Source organism: Hylobates moloch, unplaced genomic scaffold, assembly GCF_009828535.3.
Source record: "Hylobates moloch isolate HMO894 unplaced genomic scaffold, HMol_V3 SCAFFOLD_15, whole genome shotgun sequence".
Taxonomy (NCBI): Eukaryota; Metazoa; Chordata; class Mammalia; order Primates; family Hylobatidae; genus Hylobates; species Hylobates moloch.
The window spans coordinates 53,131,158-53,151,441 of record NW_026652290.1 but is presented as its reverse complement, the minus strand read 5'-3'; the positions used below and the strand labels follow the sequence as shown (position 1 = coordinate 53,151,441).

At 50.8% G+C, this 20,284-nt stretch overlaps 1 protein-coding gene across 15 annotated transcripts in view; it reads left to right on the top strand.

Annotated features, from left to right (window-relative positions):
• DYSF (dysferlin) overlaps positions 1–20,284 on the top strand; it is a 234,630-nt gene that overhangs the window by 980 nt on the left and 213,366 nt on the right. For 7 of the 15 annotated variants that reach the window (XM_032176989.2, XM_032176985.2, XM_032176987.2 and 4 more), the window contains exon 1: positions 12,137–12,371. The exons of the other annotated variants lie outside the window; for them this stretch is intronic. In XM_032176989.2, coding sequence (XP_032032880.1) covers positions 12,281–12,371 — 91 coding nt within the window. In that variant the 5' untranslated portion in view covers positions 12,137–12,280. Of the gene's footprint in view, positions 1–12,136; positions 12,372–20,284 lie in introns of those variants that run through there. 15 annotated transcript variants of the gene reach the window in all.

Genomic DNA, 20,284 nt, shown 5'->3' with positions numbered 1-20,284 from the left:
CGCCTGGCTGCTTTCCTGACCCTTTGCTCTCTTTCAGAGGCTGGCCTGGCAGGCTGGCAGCCACTGAAGGTGAAGGCACCCTACCCTTGCTTTGGGCACAGGATGGGGGAAATTTAGCAGCTGGGCACAGCGGTCACAGCACCAACCTTTACAGACTTTCTCTTCCCCCAACCCCTGCCCCCAACGGACCAGTGGGTGGAGGGAGGTGGGGTCGTATCTGGTTTCTATCATCAGAGTGAAGCCTCCTTGAGCCGGGAAGCCACTCCCCTATCAGATTGGAACCTTCCACAGAAGGGCCTTCATAGAGTTATGACTTGACTTTTCCTCCAGGAGCTGAGGGCTGGGCCCTGTCTGCTCTCCAGGAACCCTTCAGGACCAAGCCAGAGCTAGGATCTACACAGCTGGCTCTTTGGGCTTGGAACCATACTGGGGGAGAAGAACTAGGGGGAAAGAGTGTGAACCTCTCACCCAGCCTGTAGGTTTTCCTCTCAGCCTCCACTACCTGCCACTCCCCTTCTCCCCAGAGATCTGACTTCTAACTACATCCCAGGCTTCCAGAAATCATAGCATTAGTTGGTTTCTGGCCATTCAGCACAGTTTCACAAGCTCCTGGATACACCTGTTCACAGACACCATCTGCACATATGATCCCAGGCACATGCACACCCTGGAGCGTGTGGGACACCTGCGATGTTCCAAGGAATAGAAGCTCCGAAAGCACAGGCCCGTGTCCAGCTTAGCATGTGCAGGGGATCGTGTCATGAGTACCCTCTCCTGGGTGTGAGATTCAGGGCTTCTGGATTTGTTGGACCAGAGCAGAGCTCGAGGAGGAGTTGGTGAATGGTCCTGAGGCCTGGAAAGCAGTGTGCACCAAGAGCGGGGGCCAAGGGGGTAGTGGTGGCACTCCGGGTGTGCTTTTTTTCCCAACGTGCTGCTTTGATCTGCTCTCAATCAGTTTCTCACGTGGCCTCCGGAAATGAGCTTTATCCAGGTGTTTCCAGCAGGGAGGACAAGGGAGTCTTTCATGCTTCCTCTCTGCATCCTCAGCTCTGGGCAGGCCAGGTCAGTGGCCCCGTTCAGCAGCCTGGCTGAGGGCTCTGGGCTGTTGGTGCACAACTCCAGGGGGCACCATTCATACTGTAAATAGCCCCTTGGAGGAGGGGAGGGAGGACAGGCACTCTGTGGGTGAAGCAGCTTCCTCCCACCCCAGCACCTCTTCCCCATTTATAGCCCCTGAACCTGGGGGCTGAGTAGGCTTTGTGAATGGTGCCCTCCCCAGGTGCACAAATGTACACTCAGCTGCAACAGCCCCTGCTGTCAGGGGCTTTGTTTCTGGCTTCCACTCAGCCTGAACCAGATTTTCTTCCACCTTCCCTGACCGCATGCCCCCTCTGCATCCCCATACACTCAATACACTAGCTCCTACCTCATGGTCCCTCACCCAGGCTAGGCTCAGATCTCCGGTTGGAGAAAGGAAAGAATGAATAATAAATGGCAGGCACTTTCTAACCCCAGAAGTGCAGGAAGTGCTGCTGGTGTGGCTTTTCTTTTGTTATTTCAGCCCCAAGGGCCTGTGTGTGGAGCAGATCCCCCCATCCTGCATCCTCATTTACACATCCCTGGCTGAATCCTCTCCCCACCCCCACCTGCTTTTTGCCTGCTGCCTGGCTATTCGGGGTAGGCTCCCCCTTTCCAGGGCCCAGAGCACACAGCTCACCTTGGGGAAAGGAAGTACATTTTCTGTGCCAATCCGTCATGAGCTCCTGAGCCTAGGAAGAGACTGGCTGGGGCCTCCACCCCTAGTCATCACTGAAACCGCCAGGCAGTCCTGGGGAATGCAGTCCCTCCCCTCCCCCAGCCCCTGGCCACATTTCACCTCCTGCATTAGCTAAGCTCCTAACCCATGTCCAAATTTGGCCTCCCTGTGACATTCAGCCCTGCTCGCTCTCCTTCTCCCTGGCAGGGTCAGCTTGGTGAATGATTACACAGAAGACTTCGGTCTCAGGGATGCAGCTCAAAGCAAAACACCAGTCTGGGAAGCCTTCTCTCCCCAGCTGGGCTGGGTCTGCTCTTCCCAGACTCTATCTGTTGTCCCATAAAGCCCCTCCTTTGGTTACATGATTATAATACCCCGTAGCCACACTTCTCAGCCCCTTTGTGCATGTATACATTCATTTCAAGCTCACAGAAGCTTTGTGAGGTAAAGGGCAAGGATATTATCCCCCCTTAAAGACAAGGATATTGGCCCAGAGAAGTGCAGGAGCCTGGCCAAGGTCACATAGTGGCCACAGCGTCCCCACCCCCAACCCCTCATCAGTGCCCTCTGTTGTTCTCAGCATCCTTGGCGCATGAATAAGAAACTGCTGTGGAGAGCATACCATGTGCTGCCCACACCCAGGGCACCAGGGCACTCGGACCTGAGCCAGGCAGGGAGGGCGGTGCCTGGGGTCCCCAGCAAGAGGCTGAATCAGAGCAGGGGGAGTGCAGGGCTGCCGGAGCATGTTGTGAAACAAATGACCAAAAGATGGAGGATTCTGGGGTTTCAAATGCGTGTTCCTCACAAAGAGAGGGAATGGACATTTGCTAAGCGCAAAAGCATACCATTGTCAGATGGTGTTTCTTTAAAATCCCACCAACAGTCCTATGAAAGAGATCTATTTAACTGACACCATGGTTATTTTATGGCAGATACTGTTCTAACTAGAACATTAATATAAGCTACATCATGACCCAGTTATAATTTGTACCAGGTACTTATATGTAGACACATACACCTCAATCCTCTTAGCAAGCATATGTGGTAGCAACTGTCATCACTGCCATTCTACAGATAAGGAAACTGAGGCATGAAGAGGTTAAGTAAGTTGCCTGAGGTTATACACTGGTAAGTAGTGGGTTATGATTCGAGTCTAAGTATCTGGCTCCTGAGCCCCCACAATATCCCCAGCTTTAACCACTCTGCTATCTACATCTGGCTTTAGCTTGGATTTACCAAAGACAAGTGAGAAAAGGTGGAGGGGCAGGACTTGAACCCAGGCCTGGCTGAGACCCTGATGCCCCCCTCGGTCTGCACGTTGACTCTTCTCATCACGTGCATGGTCCTTACTGCTGCTTGCTCACCCAAGCACACACATCCTCAGCCCTTATGTTCTGGTCTTGCAGATGCTTTCTTATCTCAGGGGGTCCTTGCTCTCTGCCTCACCCTCTCTATATCTGATGGGACCAATCAGTCACCAGTTGATGCAGGACGCTCCCTCCGGGCACTGCACTCATTCCGGGCCGGCTCACAGCTCTGACAGGGCTATGGTGGCTGCCTAGGCTCTGATAAGCCAAGGTCAGGGCAATGGTCACATGACACTGAGGTGGACAACCTGTGGTGGGTATGGCAAGTGCTCCAGGACTTCCAGGGAGGGGGGTCATGTAACTGTGGATCTCAAGCTTAGCCAGTCTGGGAGAAAGTAAAAGTTGGGCGGGGGGCTCAGAAGAGCGGCTAGCTGGCAGCCTGCATCACAGTCCAGTGGGATAACAGCATCGAGCAAGAGGGAGAGAAGGACTGCCTGCATCTTGAACTCGGGATCCCAGGTCTGCCACTTTCCAGCTGTGTGGCTTTGGGCAAGTTACTTAACCACTCTGTGTCAGTTTCCTTATCTGTAAAGTGTTGATAACAATAGCTTGTACCTGCTTTGGAGGAATCATTCTGAGAGTTTATGTGTTAGTCCACATAAAGCACTTCGAACAGCCAGGCAAGCAATAAATGTTAACTATAATAATTATTACATATAATTTTACATAAATTTATAATAATCATTATTATTAACATTTATTGTACACGTACTAAGAAATAATTGTACACATCCACAAAGGCTTTCAATGTCTTTTTTGCTTGGTGAATTCTATCCTCAGCTTTGTTTGTCCATCCACTGTCCTGCCAGGCTGGACACAACAGGCCAAGTGGTGGGTGGCCATCTGTCTGCCCCCAGGGACACTGGGCCTGTCTTCTCTGGCTGCCCCTCCTAGAGCAGTCCCTTCTGAGGCGAAGGCATTTGGCCACCTGCCTGATGGCTGGCAGTGGCCCTCACTGGGGTACTTTCTCCTTCTGGGAACAAGTATTCCTCTGGTGACTCCCTAGCAGCCCACAAACCTCTTCAGTCCCTCTCCCCAGGCCAAACTCTCTTTCTCTACTTCCTGCATGCTAGTCTCTTTCCAGATTGGTCCACTAGCATGGGATGTTAGCACAGAGAGCGTTCACATCTACTGTGGATGTGCTGTGCCCCAAGCACTGTGCTGGAGTTGCTAGTGTTTTGTTTAATCCTCCCAACACCGCTGCAAACTGTCCTCATTCTCTGATTGCACAGAAGTGGAAACAGCCACTGAAAGGTCCAATCACATGCCTCAGGTCACACCACTAGGAAAGGGTGGGCTGGGACAGAAGCCCAGGACTGTCTGATTGTTTCCACTATGGACAATTTCTCCCCTGACAGGCCCTAATCATGGCTGTAGTCAGAACCAGGACTGCATGTGGGTTCTACCCTCTTGCTGGACACACAGGTCCCCTATCAATTCCACCTGGTGGATTGGGATATCCGCCGGACACATATTCTTAAATGAATGTGAAGGGAGAGGGAAGAAGGCCTCATCTATACTTCTGGAAGCCTTTGGACATTGGCAAATATGCCCTGAAGGAGTCCTGTCAACTCATGTAGAATGTTCCTCTCAAGGTCAGTGTCACTGAGCAGAGAGGCAAGGTGTGTTTGCCTCCTGGGCACCCCATGTTTAGGTCTTGGGAAACACAAAGGACCAGCTAACATTAGGAGAATGTGGCCAGAGGAGAACTGGCCCAACTCCAGCAGCAAGAGAGGATTAGAAGCATGCCTTCCTCGATGGTCAGGAAGGTAGGGCCACAAATAAGTGACAGGGGTCACAAACTCATGCACTTTCAGAAACTTGGCGGGTGGACTAAGATCAAGCCGGAGGGGAAATCATATGTGCATACTGGGAGTGAGCTGAGGGGGGGACACCTGGTCTACAGGTGCCAGACGGTCAGTGTTAGGTGGAAAATCTAGGCCCAGGTGCCACATTCTCTGATTTTTTTCAAGAGAAGCTGTAAATCCAGATTTATATGGAAAAATCTTCTAATGTTTAAGGTACAATTTTGTTATAAAACATTGTGTACTGATTAAAGACAACATGTCCGTGGGCTGGATGTGTCCCAGAGAACACCAGTGACCGCTTCTGAGACACAGTATTTCATTCAATCCTGGAGACCTTGGGCCTGGGCTCTCTGGAGAGCAGAGAGCCAGTGTCCTCTCCCTTGGGCTCATCAGGCAGCACCTGTCATCAGTGACTACAGGATGGAGTGAGTGGGAGAGCTTTAGTCCCCTTCCCCTTTACCTCTGTCAGCCCCGAAACACTGCAATAAGCATGAAACTCAGTTTCCAAACAGGCCCCTCAAGCCCTTCCTTCCGTGCTATGGCTCCTAAGCTGGCCCCATCACCTTTACAGTGGGACTGGAGTAGCCTGGGGTCCCGAGGAGCTGCCCTCACCTGAAGCCTCAGGTGGGATGCAGATCTAGCTATTTGTAAACAAGCCCTAACTAACACTGGTATAAGCATGATGGTCTCTCCACTCAAATAATAGTTGAATGTAGACAGTCCTGACTGGTAAGACTCTGACCCACAGGCTGTCCAGGACCCCAGCTCCTCTTGTTTTATTGCTCTGTTATCCCCAGAAGTTCCCTTTGACAACATGGTCCATGATGGCGCATGCCCCTGTCTATATTCCAGCCAGAGGGGAAAGGGGGCCGGGGAGGCGTGCCCCTTCCCTTTAAGGACACATCCAGGCAGTTATATACAGCCCTTCTGCTCATATTCTGTTAGTCATCAATTAGTCTCCTGGCTACATTCAGCTATGAGGGAGGCTGGGAAATGTTTTTATTTGGGTGACCATGTACCCAAGTAAAGTGCTGTGGGAAATTTCTGTGGATGCAGGGGAGAACATATACTGGCGGGTGGAGGTCAGCTCTCAGCCACACTCTCCATTAGAACTTAATTCCTGATAATGTCCCCTCGGGAGGAAGCCCTATTGAGTTACTAGGCCTCAGTATGAAGTCTGCAAGGGAACAGTCAGTTATCTGATTAGGGAGAAGTCCAGGGCAGTGAACATCAGCCAGACTAGGAAGTTGGAGGCTGGGATGAAAAGGAGGCCTCAGGAAGTGTCCAGGGGTCAGATCACCAGCAGCTGCTTTTCTGATTTGCAGAACAGATGTGGGGAGACCCTTTTCCTTGGACACAAGCCAAGGGAAGGCAGAAGTCCCTTGGAATGTTCCTATGGAAATATTAGTTATACCCCCTACAGATTTCCATTTCCTGTGGTGACTCTGAAGGATTGGAGCTGGGGTAGGGTGGGGTATGATAGCGGCAAAAGCAAAGCCAGGAATCATTGTGACAGACAGAAAAAAAAAAAAAAGAAAAAGAAAAAGGAAAAAAAAAGCTTTTAATATTCAAAAATTCCTCTAGGGGGCAGTACTATCCCCTTTGAGAACCACTGGCTGAACTCACCAGGGGGCAGAATCCACACCCGGGAGCCATGTGCAGTGTCCACTATACCAGTGCCAGGCCAGTCCTGTACTACACGCTGGGAATACCTGAGTCACTAAGACAGCCTTGGTCTCTCCCCTCGTTGACCAACTCCACAGTCTAGCTAGACACGAAACGGGTGATGACACTAATAGTTATTCCTGACAATTGTGATGCGTGCTAAGAAGGAAAAGCTCTGCTGTGCAGTCATTTGCCAGAGGGACCTGTCTAGACCCCAGGATATCAGGGACTGCTTTCCTGGAGAGGTGATCTTTAAGCTGAGGCCTGAAGTATGAATAGGTGGTTCTGCAAAGAAAGAGAAGAAGGCAGCTGGAGGCAGAGAGCACAGCCGACCTCAGAGCTGCGAGGAAGCTTGGCATATTCTAGAAACTGACGAGGCAATGGAGCTAGAGCTCAGAGAGCGAGAGGTGGAATGGCCTTGCCCTTTGGCCCAAGGAAATGAATCTGGGCTTCATCCCAAGAGCACAGGAGGCCTTTGGATAAACCTCCCAAGAGGCTTTTAGCAGGAGATTGACCTGATCATATTTAAGATCACCTGGCTGCAGTGTGGATAAGGGGCCAGACATAGCCAGAGTGATGATGTGATGAGGCGACTGACCAGCTAGGAGGCACCTGCAGTGGCCTGGGCAGGAGAGGGTGGTGGTAAGACTTGGTGGAGTCACTTGGATGCTGTGGGCACATAGACGGTACCAAAGTCACAGGGGTCAGTAAGGATGATTTAGGCTGCAAGCAACTGAAATCCTGGCTCAAATAGACTTAAATGAGCAGAGAGGCAAGGTTTGTTTGCCTCCTGGACACCCCATGTTTAAGCCTTGGGAAAATCAATTTATTAAATGATAGTCTTAAGGGGATCAGCTCACTTAACTGGTGTCCAGAGACCCAGTGAGCTCTGGGCATATAGACTATACAACTCTGTCACAGGATCCTTAGGGTGTTGCTTTTTCCAGCTGGAAACGTGTGTGGCTGGTAGCACCTTTGCCTGAGTTTTGCTTGGGCCCACTAGGCTGTGCTCAGCTCACAGTAACAGCCCCGATCCCACGCCTGCCAAGGGCAAGCCAGGCACTGAACAGCAAGGGGTGTGCGAGTGAGTGCGGAGTCCAGCCACTGCGCACAGCCAGGCATGCTAGCTGTGGTGGGGCAGGCAGCTCCAGGTGCTGGTACAGGCACTGGCTCTGTGCGAGACTGCGCCTGGACCAGGCATACTGCAAGGGGCTTCCACTGTGGCTACTGGGGAACATGGTGGTGCCCAGAAGCTTGGAGGCACCAGGAACTGCAGAGCCCCAAAGAGGGTGTCACAGCCATGTGACCCCTAGGTCTGGGCTCCCCGAAGAGCTGAAGCTTTTCTCTCATTCTTGTTGCCTGCAACATGGCGAGCAGGGTTGGGGTGGGGGGTGGGCTGTTTCAGCCTTGTTTGTGGTACAGCTCTTTCAGTCCTGCTGTTCAGTGGGTCCTGGGTCCTTGTCCCATGTCCAGGAAGAATAGGTACACAGACAACTGGAGGGCGAGCAAGGTGGACAGAGCTTCACTGAGTGACAGAACAGCTCTCAGGAGACCCCAAGTGGGGTAGTTCCTTTCTGCAGGCAGGTCCTCCTGATGAGTGTCTAGCTCTCAGCAGAGAGGAGACCCACAGAGGGTAGCTCGTCACAGCAAGCAGGTCTTCCCGACAAGTGGAGGAGACCTGACCTGGAGTGGGTAGTTCCTTCCTGTACCTGGTAGTCCCAACATCTGTCTGAGTCTAGCTGAGTCCTGGGATTTTATGGGCTCAGAAGGGAGCAAGTGTGTGCTATTTGGTCCATGGGTGACCAGGAGTGGGCTGGGGGAAAAAGCACCATAAGTTCTCACTCCGGGCTGAGGACTCCACCTGGAACCGGCAGCCCAGCCCCCAGGCTTCAGGCCATCCCTGGCTCGTAGGTGGGGTTTCACTGGGGACCCACCCCTTTCTGCCCAGGAGCCCGTCTACCTCCTGCTGCCATCAACATGTCATCTAGGGCACCTAGGCTGTTCACGCAGAGGGGTGCTTGCAGTTCCAGGTGGAGCTACCCCTCAGCTTCCCTCCTGAGCTTGTCAGCACTCAAAGTCTGGAGGGGGTTGGGGCAGCAGGGGCCTGGCATGTCAGTGCCACCACAAGTGTGCACACATCTGGCTGGGTTGCAACAGCATGTGGGCTTGGACACAACTTTGCTCCACCCTGGAGTGGGTGACTGGAGTGGGGAGAGGCCAGAGACGGGGAGAAGGCACTTCTGAGCCTGCAAGCTTCCTGGGCCCCAGAGAGTGCAGGGATGCCTGGGTCTGGGGCCGCAGCCAAGCGGCTGCAGCTGTGCCTGGGAGCTCGGGGCTCCCACCCCACCAACTTGGTAAGGGGTGGGGCTCCCACCTGTTCCCAGCCCCCACCGGCTCTGCAGAGTGCACAACACTGGCCAGCCTCTCCACTGCAGCCTGCGTCTTGGCAGTGGCCACTCCAGATGGGCCGCTGCTGCCAGCAACTCCATAGTATCATCCTGTACCCAGGCAGGCTCCATTGTTCTCTCTGATCTGCTGTCCATGATGTCTGCTATGTCCTCAACTGGTCAGCAATTGGATCTGCAAGGTTCCTTATGCACACGAAGCAGGAGAGGGAGTTGGGCTTCTCTATTCATGGCATATAAATCGGTCTTTCCAGGGGAACAACTTAGGACACATACCTCTTGCTAGACCAATAGCTGTTGCCAAGAAATATGCTCAGATAGAGTGGGATCCATCCTGGAGCTGGGGCTGCGTAACTGAGCAGTCAGGTTCTGCTAGGAGGGAAGGGGTTCTGGATGGATGTTGAGGGAATCAAATGTCTGCCTCATCTTGAGGGGAGAAGAGAAGGGTAGAGTTGGGAGGAAGGAGTGAGGGTCCAAGCAGCTAGAGAAGGTGCTGTGATGAGAACAGGCTCAGACCCTCCTCTCTTTCCTTTTCCCCACACCCATGCTCATCCCAGCTCTGTCCTTTACCGACCTTCCACTTCTTGGGAGCACTTCCCACAGTGCCTGTAGATGTGGTTGACACCCTCTGTGGTCTCTACCCCTTGACTGGAAGCTCCCTCTCAAGGGAGGGATGTGACTTATTCCCAGCAAGTCAGAGGTGATGGGTGAATGTTTATTCTTTCAGTCCATCATTTAGAAAGAATTTATGGAGACCATGCTTTGCACCAGGTGCTGTTTCAGGCCCTGAGAAAACAGCAGTGGACAAAACAGACAAAAACCCCTGCCTCCTTGGAGCAGACATTCTGATGGGGAAGACAGAAAACAAGTAAGACACATATGCTATACAGTGATTGGTGCTAGAGAAGAAGCCTGAAAGGGAGATGAAAGAGGGAAAGTTGTGGTTTTCAGTTGTGTGGCCGGGTTGGTCTCACTGGAGTGGATATCTGAAGGAAGGGAAGACATGCCAGCCAGAGGGAACAGCTGGCAGAGACCCTGGGGAGGCACTGGTCTGGCCTGTCTGGGGAACAGCTGGAAGGCTAGCATGGGTCCTGGGGAGGTCAGTGAGGTCAGCCAGGGCTTTCAAGGTCACGTAAGGCCTTTGAGTTTTGCACTGAGTGAGGTGGGAGCCAACGGAAGACTTTGAGTAGAACCAGGTCATGAGAATTGGATTGAGGATAGACCATGGGGGCAAGGGCAGAGCAGGAGACACGTTGGGAGTCCATGGAGTCGATTAAATGACTTAGGCAAGGGATGACAGGCTTCCACTGGGGGCAGTTACAATGGAGATGGTGAGATATGGTGGGATTTTGGACGTATTTTGAAGGAGAGTGGGAGGGGATTTACAGTTTTGATGACCTGGTGGGGTTGAAGGTGTCACTTGGTGGGTTCAAGAGAGAATGGAGGAGGGAGATTGGAGACAGAAAGTAAGGAGAGCTCCTTCAAAGGGCATTGTTGTGAAAAGAGAGAAATGACCAGTAGCTGAAGGGGATGTGGGGTCAAGGGTGTGCTTTCTTGAGAGCAATAACGTCATGCTTGTGTGCCGATGGGATGATCCGGTAAACAGGGGAACTTGGTAAGGCAAGAGAGGGAGAGAATCACTGCAGGCTCACCACTGAATGGGCGAGAGGGGATGGGGTCTATGCCCGAGTGCCCAGTTGTTCCCAGTGGGGAGTACGGGTGATTCATTTGTAAGAACAGGAGAGAACTCACAGGATTCGGGCACAGATGCCGAGGGCGGGCGTTAGAAGGAGCCTGGGGACCTGAAGAAGTTCTCTGCTCCGTAAAGAGGAAGCAAACTGAGAGTGGGGTTGGGCGATGGGGTGTTCTAGGGGCATCCGGGAGACAGGGAGACAAGACATATAGTATGATTGCCCCCAGCAGTGAGGGCTCCCTTGAGTTAAGGGTCATGACTACGAAGGCACCACTCACACTGGCTGTGTTACTCTCCAACACATCAATGGTTGGGGGCAGGTGTGGAGGAGGCGGAGTTGGATTCGCCAGGGTTATGGCTTAGCCCTGTGAGAATGCTGTATCCCTCAAAATAAGAGAGGGGAAACGGAGTTGAGATTTTGCGCAGCAGTGCATTTAGGCTAAGTGAGCAGGTTGGTTAGTGAGGACTTGGGCGGTGGGAAGACGGACAGTGCCCTGACCAGGGCTAGGTGCTGGAGTGCTGGGGGATAGAAGTGTGAAGCCAGGGCCCCTGTGTCAAGAAGTTCATACGCTGGAAAGGAACCAGACATAATAAGCGAAATGACTGTCACCGTTCAAGTCTTACACCTTGAACAGCTTTCCCACTGTGGAGACTAGGGAGTGTAGAGATTGTTGGGGATGGGGGACTTGCAGGGGACAGAATGGGCCGCAGCTGGACCCTAGTTCTCCAGGGAACGCAGTATGATTTGAATACAGATCTCTGCCTCCAGAGATAAGTGACTCGACACCGCCGCGGAGAAGGCTCCGAGGCGGGTTGGCGGGGACTCGAACCTCCGAGTCTCTCCCGGCCCAGGGGTCCCAGCAAACCAGAACGGCCGCCTAGGCAGCCTGCGGACGAGAGAGGACCGGCTCCCGGGCGCAGATCATGGGGCGGGTGGAAAGAGGCGAGAGGCAGGGAGGAGGGGGCTCGGGGTGCACGGCACGCTCCGCACGCTTCCCCTTCAGCGCTCCCTCAGACTTGGTTTCCCCGAAGACACACTTCTTCCCCGCCGCTGATCGCCCACTCCTTCCGCCTGCACTCCTGCCTCCTTCTCACCCTTTCGTCGAGCGCACAGGGCGGCTGCCAAGTCGGCACCTGTGCGCACCGGGCCCGGGCGCCCTGGTTGGTGTGGAGCCTTGGTCACCGGAGGCTCCCGCGGAGCAGGCCCCGCGGCGCCTTGTGCGCTCTCGGAGGCCGAGCTGCGCGCCCGCGTCAGCGGCGCCTCGTTCCTGGCCGGGAGCTGGGACTCGCGGAGCTAGGGACCAGCGCCCCCGCAGGCGCCCGTCTGACCCCTGTCCCTCCCCGCCCGCCGCGGGCAGGGCGGATCTGGGTAGGGGCCGGAGGGGAGGGTCCGCCCAGCGGGTGTCCGGTGTCCTCCCTGCAGCCTCTCTCAGGCATCGACTACTTCCCCGCGGAGGAGCAGCGAAGGCGACAGCTCTCTTGGCGCGGCTGCCTGGGAGCCGGGCGCTTGCTGGGTGGGTGCTCGGGGCCGGTGCTCCCGCTCCCGCCCTGACTGCGCGCCTGTGCGCCGCCGGGGCTGCCCAGCCATGCTGTGCTGCCTGCTGGTGAGGGCCAGCAACCTCCCCAGTGCGAAGAAGGACCGGCGCAGCGACCCTGTCGCAAGCCTGACTTTCCGAGGTGAGAGCCCCGTGGCTGCCGCGCCCGCTCGGGTGCTACCCGACTCTCGGCGCTCACTGGCGGGTCTGAAGCCCCTGCTCGGGAGCTAACCCTAGTCCAGGCCACAGTTTCTCCCTTTGTCAGCAGGGACAGAAATCCCAGGCCCGACTTCTGCAGGGGGGCGAGGAGGAATAAGCAGAGCACAATAAATGCCACAGGGCTTTGGAAAATTGGAAAAGCGAAAGTGCCGTAGGTCAGCGGTTATCACTTTTCTAAGACTGATACCCAGAGGAAATAAAGTCCGAGCTTTTACTGGGTAGTGGGGATAAGGTTAAGTTGGAAGATGGGTGCAGAAGGTAGAGAGGAATCAGGGCCACTGAAAAACGGGGCGTGTAGATGATGTGCTTTGAAAGTTGTGTCTTTTTTATTCATTCATTCATTCATTCATTCATTCACTCACTCATTCATTCACCCATCTTTATCCAACATTGGCTATATTGAATCTGCCCCGTCTTTATCAGTAGGAAAAGGAACAGAATAGGATGGAAATGGCCTTGACACAAGGAATTTTGAGGAATGTCAAGGGTATTTTCTTTAAATTCAAGAAGCTAAGTCCCTACATGTAGTGCTTAGAATAGATACAGGTATCTCTGTGTGGGGCAGCAGAGAAATCACACACACACTCCCCTTCTCACCAGGCGTCCTGAACCCCCTCCCCCAACCCCTCCAAGGCAGATTCCCAAGGGAGCGGGTGTCTCAGGAGGGCAAAGGGAAGAGGAAGGATCTGTCAAAATTAAGAGAAGGAACAATAGCTGTGAGTCAGGACCCCGGTTCTGCAGAGAAAGATAAATAAGGAGAGGAGAGAGGGTTTCCACTTAGCCAGGAGCCATACCCTGTAGTTTTGTGGAATTAATAATAATAATAAAAATCTATGTATCAGAAAAGATAGTCAAATGAAGAGGGAAGAGTAGCTGGTGTTTTCATGAGCTTCCTTCAGTGGAGGCACCAAGGGAGCTCTTTTAAGTCTGATCCATGATCTGAATCATATCTCCAAGCACCCCCAAAATAATGATAGATGAAAGACACGATTTGGCAAAGGGAGATTTATGTGTAGCTTTTATTCTTTGCTGTGGGACAAGTTATATGTATTCCTCTTTTGAAAAGTGTGATTTGAAACGTTTAAGAAAATTTCGCTGTTTTCATTGATTGGTGACATGCCTGGGAGTTCACTATGCAAGAGCAACTTCAAGACAAAGTCCTTCATTCTCCAGTGTCCATCAGATGTTGCCTAAGGCTTTGCTATGCAGAAATTGCGGCGTCACCATTGGCAGGAAAAGAAATTCCCTAGGGACACTGGGCAGGGCACACATTAGCATAGGGCTCTGGATGCTCTAACACTCGTTTGGGTCTGCTCACAGCTCTTTCCCTTGTCCTGTAACAGTCCTGTGGTGGCTACCGATGTCTCCATTCTGCACATAAGGAAATTGAAACCCAGGGAAGTTAAATGTGTTCAGGTCAGTGGTCATGGCAGGGAGCTACCAGCGCTTGGAGTGGGCATTGCCCTTGAGTCGGGAAGATGACCAAATCCCTTGAGGCCCCTCTTTACCATTGCCCTGGCCCAAGTACCCTGAACATGCGCAGCTGCTATCTCCCCCCAGATCTCTGTATTCCTTCTTTGTAATGCCTATTTATTTGCACTGATGATCTCCTCGGAAAACAGAAATACCATATAATAGAATGTAACATCTCCAATCATTTCAAGTCTATTTGTATTTCAAAGCCCAGGGCAATGCCATCTTCTCCAGGAGGATACCCAGGATTCCCCTGGCTGTCAAGAGTCTCTCCTCTCTGGATGACAAGCAGCAGCACCTTGCTAGGGATGCTAGCCCCCTCGCCCCCACTGGCCTGTGCTCAGCTCCATGCTTAGGGCATCAGGGTGCCTTGAGAGCAGTGACCTGTCCTATTTGTTCATTGGTTTGTCCCAGTGCTGAGCACAAGTAGGTGCTCTCTAGTGTTTGTGCGCCTTCTGGCCCAGCCTCTAGCCATCCTCCGGGTGTGCCTGGGAGCTTCACTTAGTCTGGGACATGGCCCGCTCACTTGATTGTTTCTGAGAATCACTTGTAGAATGTGTTTAAGAAACAGATTCCAGAGTCCCCATCTGTAGAGGTTCTGATGCAGCAGGTCTGGAAGGTGACCTAAGAATCAGCACTTAACAAATACCCGATGCAGGTTATTTTGGAACCACATCTTGGGAAAAATGGGTCTGAGATGTCATGGCAGGTGAAATTAATGTGCTCCCCATTGTGGGAGCATTCACCATGGAGTTTGGGGCTGAGTTGATGCCTAAGGAGGGAAACCGTTAGAACCAGGTTCAGAACTTACAGAGCATGTAGGCTGGGGGGACTCAACTCTGGCTACAGGTCAACATAGTGTGTGGGAGCTTTGCCAAAGACCACTGCCAACCTCCCTGCCTGCCTTTTCTGAAGCCAAATCCCTTCCGGTGGGGACCCAGGCATAGGTGTTGTTTCTGACAAATTTCCAGGTGTTTTGGATATGCAGTCAGGGTTGAGAACCACTGAGCCCAACTCCTCATGGCACAGATGGGACAGTGGCCTGCTTGCAGAGAAGCCAGCCTGCACTGTGTGTTTGGCTCCTACAGGCAGCCTGAAATGTATGGGGCTGGGCTGGCCCCACTTTCCTTGCAGTTGTTCCCTGTCTCAGATGTAATTTCAGGACCTGCCTCCCAAAATAGACTATGAGCTCTGGGAGGCTGGACTCTGAGGGCAATTTTTTGGCTTCCCTGTCTAAAGACCTCTATTAATAGTAGAGGCTACTAATGAATACTTCTCATTCTTTTGTTTTTATATTAATTAATTCATTAACTAAAAATACCATGAGTAACTGGGCCATAGTAGATATTTTTGACTGTCTGTGTGAACGAGCAGCTTAATTTCCTATAGCATTTAATCGTCTGTACTTCTTTTCTGCCCTGCCCATTTTCCATTCCGTAATGTGATTATTTATATCCCTCTATTCATGCATTTAGTTCATTGAACAAATATTTACTGAGTACCTACCATAGTAGGTAGGTACTCAGTACCATCCTAGGTGCTTGGATGCATACAAGAACAAAACCAGATCCCTACTGCTTTAAAGCTGAAACATCTTATTTCCTTGAAGGCCAGATCTGCTGTGTCCCCACTTGGTGAATTTCTGCCCTGTGTCACCAGCCAGGAACCCAGAAGTCATTACTGACACTTCCCTCTCTCTCATCCTGTCAGGGTGTCTCCTCCTCCAGCCTCCCCCTCCCACCTCTTCTCTTCTTGATCTCCTGGGGGTCTCTAGATTTTGGGCAGGAGTTGGGGGATCTTATAGAACTAGTTGGAGGTGGATTCCTGTGCTCAGGGAACACTCTTCACTCACCTGTGTAGGGAAAGTGGGCTGAAGGCCCCGGACTCTCTGAACCTAGCTGTTTACACATTACAAATGACTTAAAATATTGAAAACAGCGGCTGGGTGTGTTGGCTCACGCCTGTAATCCCAGCACTTTGGGAGTCCGAGGCGGGTGGATCATGAGGTCAGGAGATCGAGACCATCCTGGCTAACACAGTGAAACCCCGTCTCTACAAAAATTACAAAAAAAATTAGCCGGGCGAGGTGGTGGGCGCCTGTAGTCCCAGCTACTTGGGAGGCTGAGGCAGGAGAATGGCGTGAACCCGGGAGGCGCAGAGCTTGCAGTGAGCCGAGATCGCGCCACTGCACTCCAGCCTGGGAGACAGAGTGAGACTCCATCTCAAAAAAAAAAAAGAAAAGAAAAGAGCTTTCTCTTCCTTCCTTCTTTCCTTCTATTTTTTTTTTTTTTTTTGAAATGGACTTTCGCTCTTATTATCCAGGCTGGAGTGCAATGGCATGATCTTGGCTCATTGCAACCACCGCTTCCCAGGTTCAAGTGATTCTCCTGCCTCAGCCTCCTGAGTAGCTGGGATTACAGGCACCTGCAACCATGCCCGGCTAATTTATTTTTATTTTTATTTTTAGTAGAGATGGGGTTTCACCATGTTGCCCAGGCTGGTCTTGAACTCCTGACATCAGGCAATCCACCCACCTTGGCCTCCCAAAGTGCTTGGATTACAGGCGTCAGCCACCCCTCCTAGCCTGTTTTCTTTTTATAAACATAATATGTACTTGCTGTTAAAAATGACAAACTACAGAAAGGCATAAGGCAAAAGTAAAAAATAGCCCCAAATCCTGCCACTTTGAATTAACTTGTTAACAATTTGACACATCCAAGACTTTTTTTCTTAAAAATTTTAGTTATAAAATTTAACATACAAGCAAAGTGCAGAAGATATAAATATACGATTTAATACAGTAGTTCTCAACTGGGGGCAGTTTTTTCTTAGAGGACATTTGCCAATGTCTGGAGACATTTTGAGTTGTTGCCACAGGGGTTGGGGGCACAGGGTGTGTATGTACAGGGTAGAGGCCCAGGATGCTGCTAGACATTCCACAGTGCAAGGGGAGGTCCCCCACACCAACCACAGAGTGATTCAGCCCACATAGTAATCATGCCACGGTTGAGAATAAATATGTGTGTGAAGAGAATACCTATGTAATATCACCCAGGTCAAACAGGTCAAGAAATAGCACCTGGCCAGCCCCATTTCTCCACCAGAAGTAATCCCATCATAGATTTTTTTTTTTCCAAATGTTTGCACATTTGCTGAAAAATAAACCAGGGGCCCGGGTGTGGTGGCTCACGCCTGTAATCCCAGCACTTTGGGAGGCTGAGGTGGGCAGATTGCTTGAGGCCAGGAGTTCGAGGCCAGCCAACAGGGTGAAACCCTGTGTCTACTAAAAATTTCAAAAATTAGCCAGGCATGGTGATGCGTGCCTGTAATCCCAGCTACTTGTGGGGCAGAGGCACAAGAATCGCTTGAACCCGGGAGGTGGAGGCTGCAGTGAGCTGAGATCTCACCACTGCTCTCCAGCCTGGATGACAGAATGAGACTCAGTCTCAAAAACATAAATTAATTAATTAAAAAAAAACAGGGGCATTTTTTTATGTCAGTAAGTATTCTTCTATAACACCTTTAAAAATATCTGCGTAATATTTTATTATACGGATGCACCATCATTAATTTACTCAACCCCCTACTGATGAATATTTAGGTTATATAAGTGTTTATATTTATATCCAGTGCTTAAATTATTTTTTTTTTCTTTTTTATTATACTTTAGGGTTTTAGGGTACATGTGCACAATGTGACAATGTGCAGGTTTGTTACATATGTATCCATGTGCCATGTTGATTTCCTGCACCCATTAACTCGTCCTTTAGCATTAGGTGTATCTCCTAATGCTGTCCCTCCCCCCTCCTCCCACCCCACAACAGTCCCCGGAGTGTGATGTTCCCCTTCCTGTGTCCATGAGTTCTCATTGTTCAATTCCCACCTATGAGTGAGAACATGCGGTGTTTGGTTTTTTGTCCTTGCGATAGTTTACTGAGAATGATGTTTTCCAGTTTCATCCATGTCCCTACAAAGGACACGAACTCATCATTTTTTATGGCTGCATAGTATTCCATGGTGTATATGTGCCACATTTTCTTAATCCAGTCTATCGTTGTTGGACATTTGGGTTGGTTCCAACTCTTTGCTATTGTGAATAGTGCCGCAATAAACATACGTGTGCATGTGTCTTTATAGCAGCATGATTTATAGTCCTTTGGGTATATACCCAGTAATGGGATGGCTGGGTCAAATGGTATTTCTAGTTCGAGATCCCTGAGGAATCGCCACACTGACTCCCACAATGGTTGAACTAGTTTACAGTCCCACCAACAGTGTAAAAGTGTTCCTATTTCTCCACATCCTCTCCAGCACCTGTTGTTTCCTGATTTTTTAATGATGGCCATTCTAACTGGTGTAAGATGGTATCTCACTGTGGTTTTGATTTGCATTTCTCTGATGGCCAGTGATGATGTCCAGTGCTTAAATTATATAGTCACTGTGAGGCATATTCTGGTGACTAAATCTTTGGCCACATATTTAATTATTTCCTTTGGGTAAATACCAGAAGATGAATTGCTATGTCAGAGGTTATAGACAGATTTAATGCGTTGCTGCATTTCCCAAATTGTTCTTAAAGTCTGTATCAACTTTATTCTCCTGTCAGCCAAGTATGAGGGCTTATTTTTCTAGTAATCCTGCTAACACACAGCATTGTTCTGTAAATCTTTGACACTTTCTTTCTTGTCTTTTTTTTTTTTTTTGACGGAGTCTCGTTCTGTCGCCCAGGCTGGAGTGCAGTGGCGCGATCTCGGCTCACTGCAAGCTCTGCCTCCCGGGTTCATGCCATTCTCCTGCCTCAGCCTCCTGAGTAGCTGGGACTACAGGCACCCGCCACCATGCCTGGCTAATTTTTTGTATTTTTAGTAGAGATGGGGTTTCACCGTGTTAGCCAGGATGGTCTTGATCTCCTGACCTGGTGATCCACCCGCCTTGGCCTCCCAAAGTGCTGGGATTACAGGCGTGAGCCACCACGCCTGGCTGACACTTTCTTAAGGTTCAAACAGTATTTGTGATACTTCATTGTTATCACCTATTCATATTTATTCTTACTGAATTACTTTTTCATTTGCCCATGGAGGGGCATGTTTGTCTTTTTCTTCATTAGTTGCAAGTGCTCTTTATATATTGAGAATGTTACCATTTTTGTCATAGATGTTTCTAGTATCTTCCCCAGTTCTGTTTTTCTTTAATTGGCAAGTAAAAATTATATGTAAATATCTTCCCCAGTTCTAATTGGCCTTCTGAGTTTAAAGACTACTCTTCTTGAAGTGTATTTCACCCTGGCTCCCTCCCTTTTTGGCCACTTCTGTGGTTCCAGCTAGGATTTAGAAAGGTGGGGTGGAGGGTGGTTGAGGGGGAGAGGAGCAGTGCTCTGCTGGTGATAGGGGAGACAGCTGCCCAGTTCCTGGGGTGTCCAGGCCTGAGAACACCATGGCAGGGCAGGTGTCAGAACGACCATCTACCTCTGCTTTTTGTTTGGGGGTGTCTGTACCAAGAGGTAATACAGGCCTTCCTTCAGCCCAAGCTAGGGCCATCTTTTCTTCTTTCACTTGCTGCTGCCTTTGGGTTTTCTGCTGATTCTTTGAATTTCTGTCACTTTCTTGGTCTTATGAGTATTCTAATGGGGCCGTCAAGAAACGCCCTGCACAAAGTAAGCCCTCAATAAATATCTGGGGGATAAGCAAGAGTCTGCATCCAGGCTGCTGCAGGATCCGAAGCCCCCTGCAGCTTCTGAGAGTAACTCCTGTTGCCTGACTCATGGGCAGATGCAGCTGTCTCTCTCACTGGGAGTCTGTGACACCGCAACTCCTCTCCTTCTCTCTGTCCCCTCTCTAGGAGGGACATCCGAGCCTGGGAGACCTCTTCTGCTCCTCCTCCTTCCCATTCCCCAAGGAATGGGGATACTGGCCAGTAGACCTCAGGCCCACCATCTGTGTCCATACCATTTCCCACCTGGACTTAAAAAAAGTTGTGGTAAAATGCACATAACATGAAATGCACCATCTTAGCCATTTTTAAGTATACAGTTCTGTGGCATTAATCATTGTGCAGTTATCACCATCTCCAGACTTGTCATCTTCCCCAACCAAAACTCTATACCCATTGAACACTAACTCCCTATTCCCCTCCCTCACCACCCCTGGTAATCGCAGTTCTACTTTCTGTATGATTTTTTTTTTTTTTTTTTTTTGAGACAGAGCTTTGCTCTTGTTGCCCAGGCTGGAGTGCAATGGTGCGATCTTGGCTCACCACAACCTCTGCCTCCTGGGTTCGAGTGATTCTCCTCCCTCAGCCTCCCGAGTAGCTGGGATTACAGGTGTGCGTCCCCACGCCCGGCTAATTTTGTATTTTTAGTAGAGA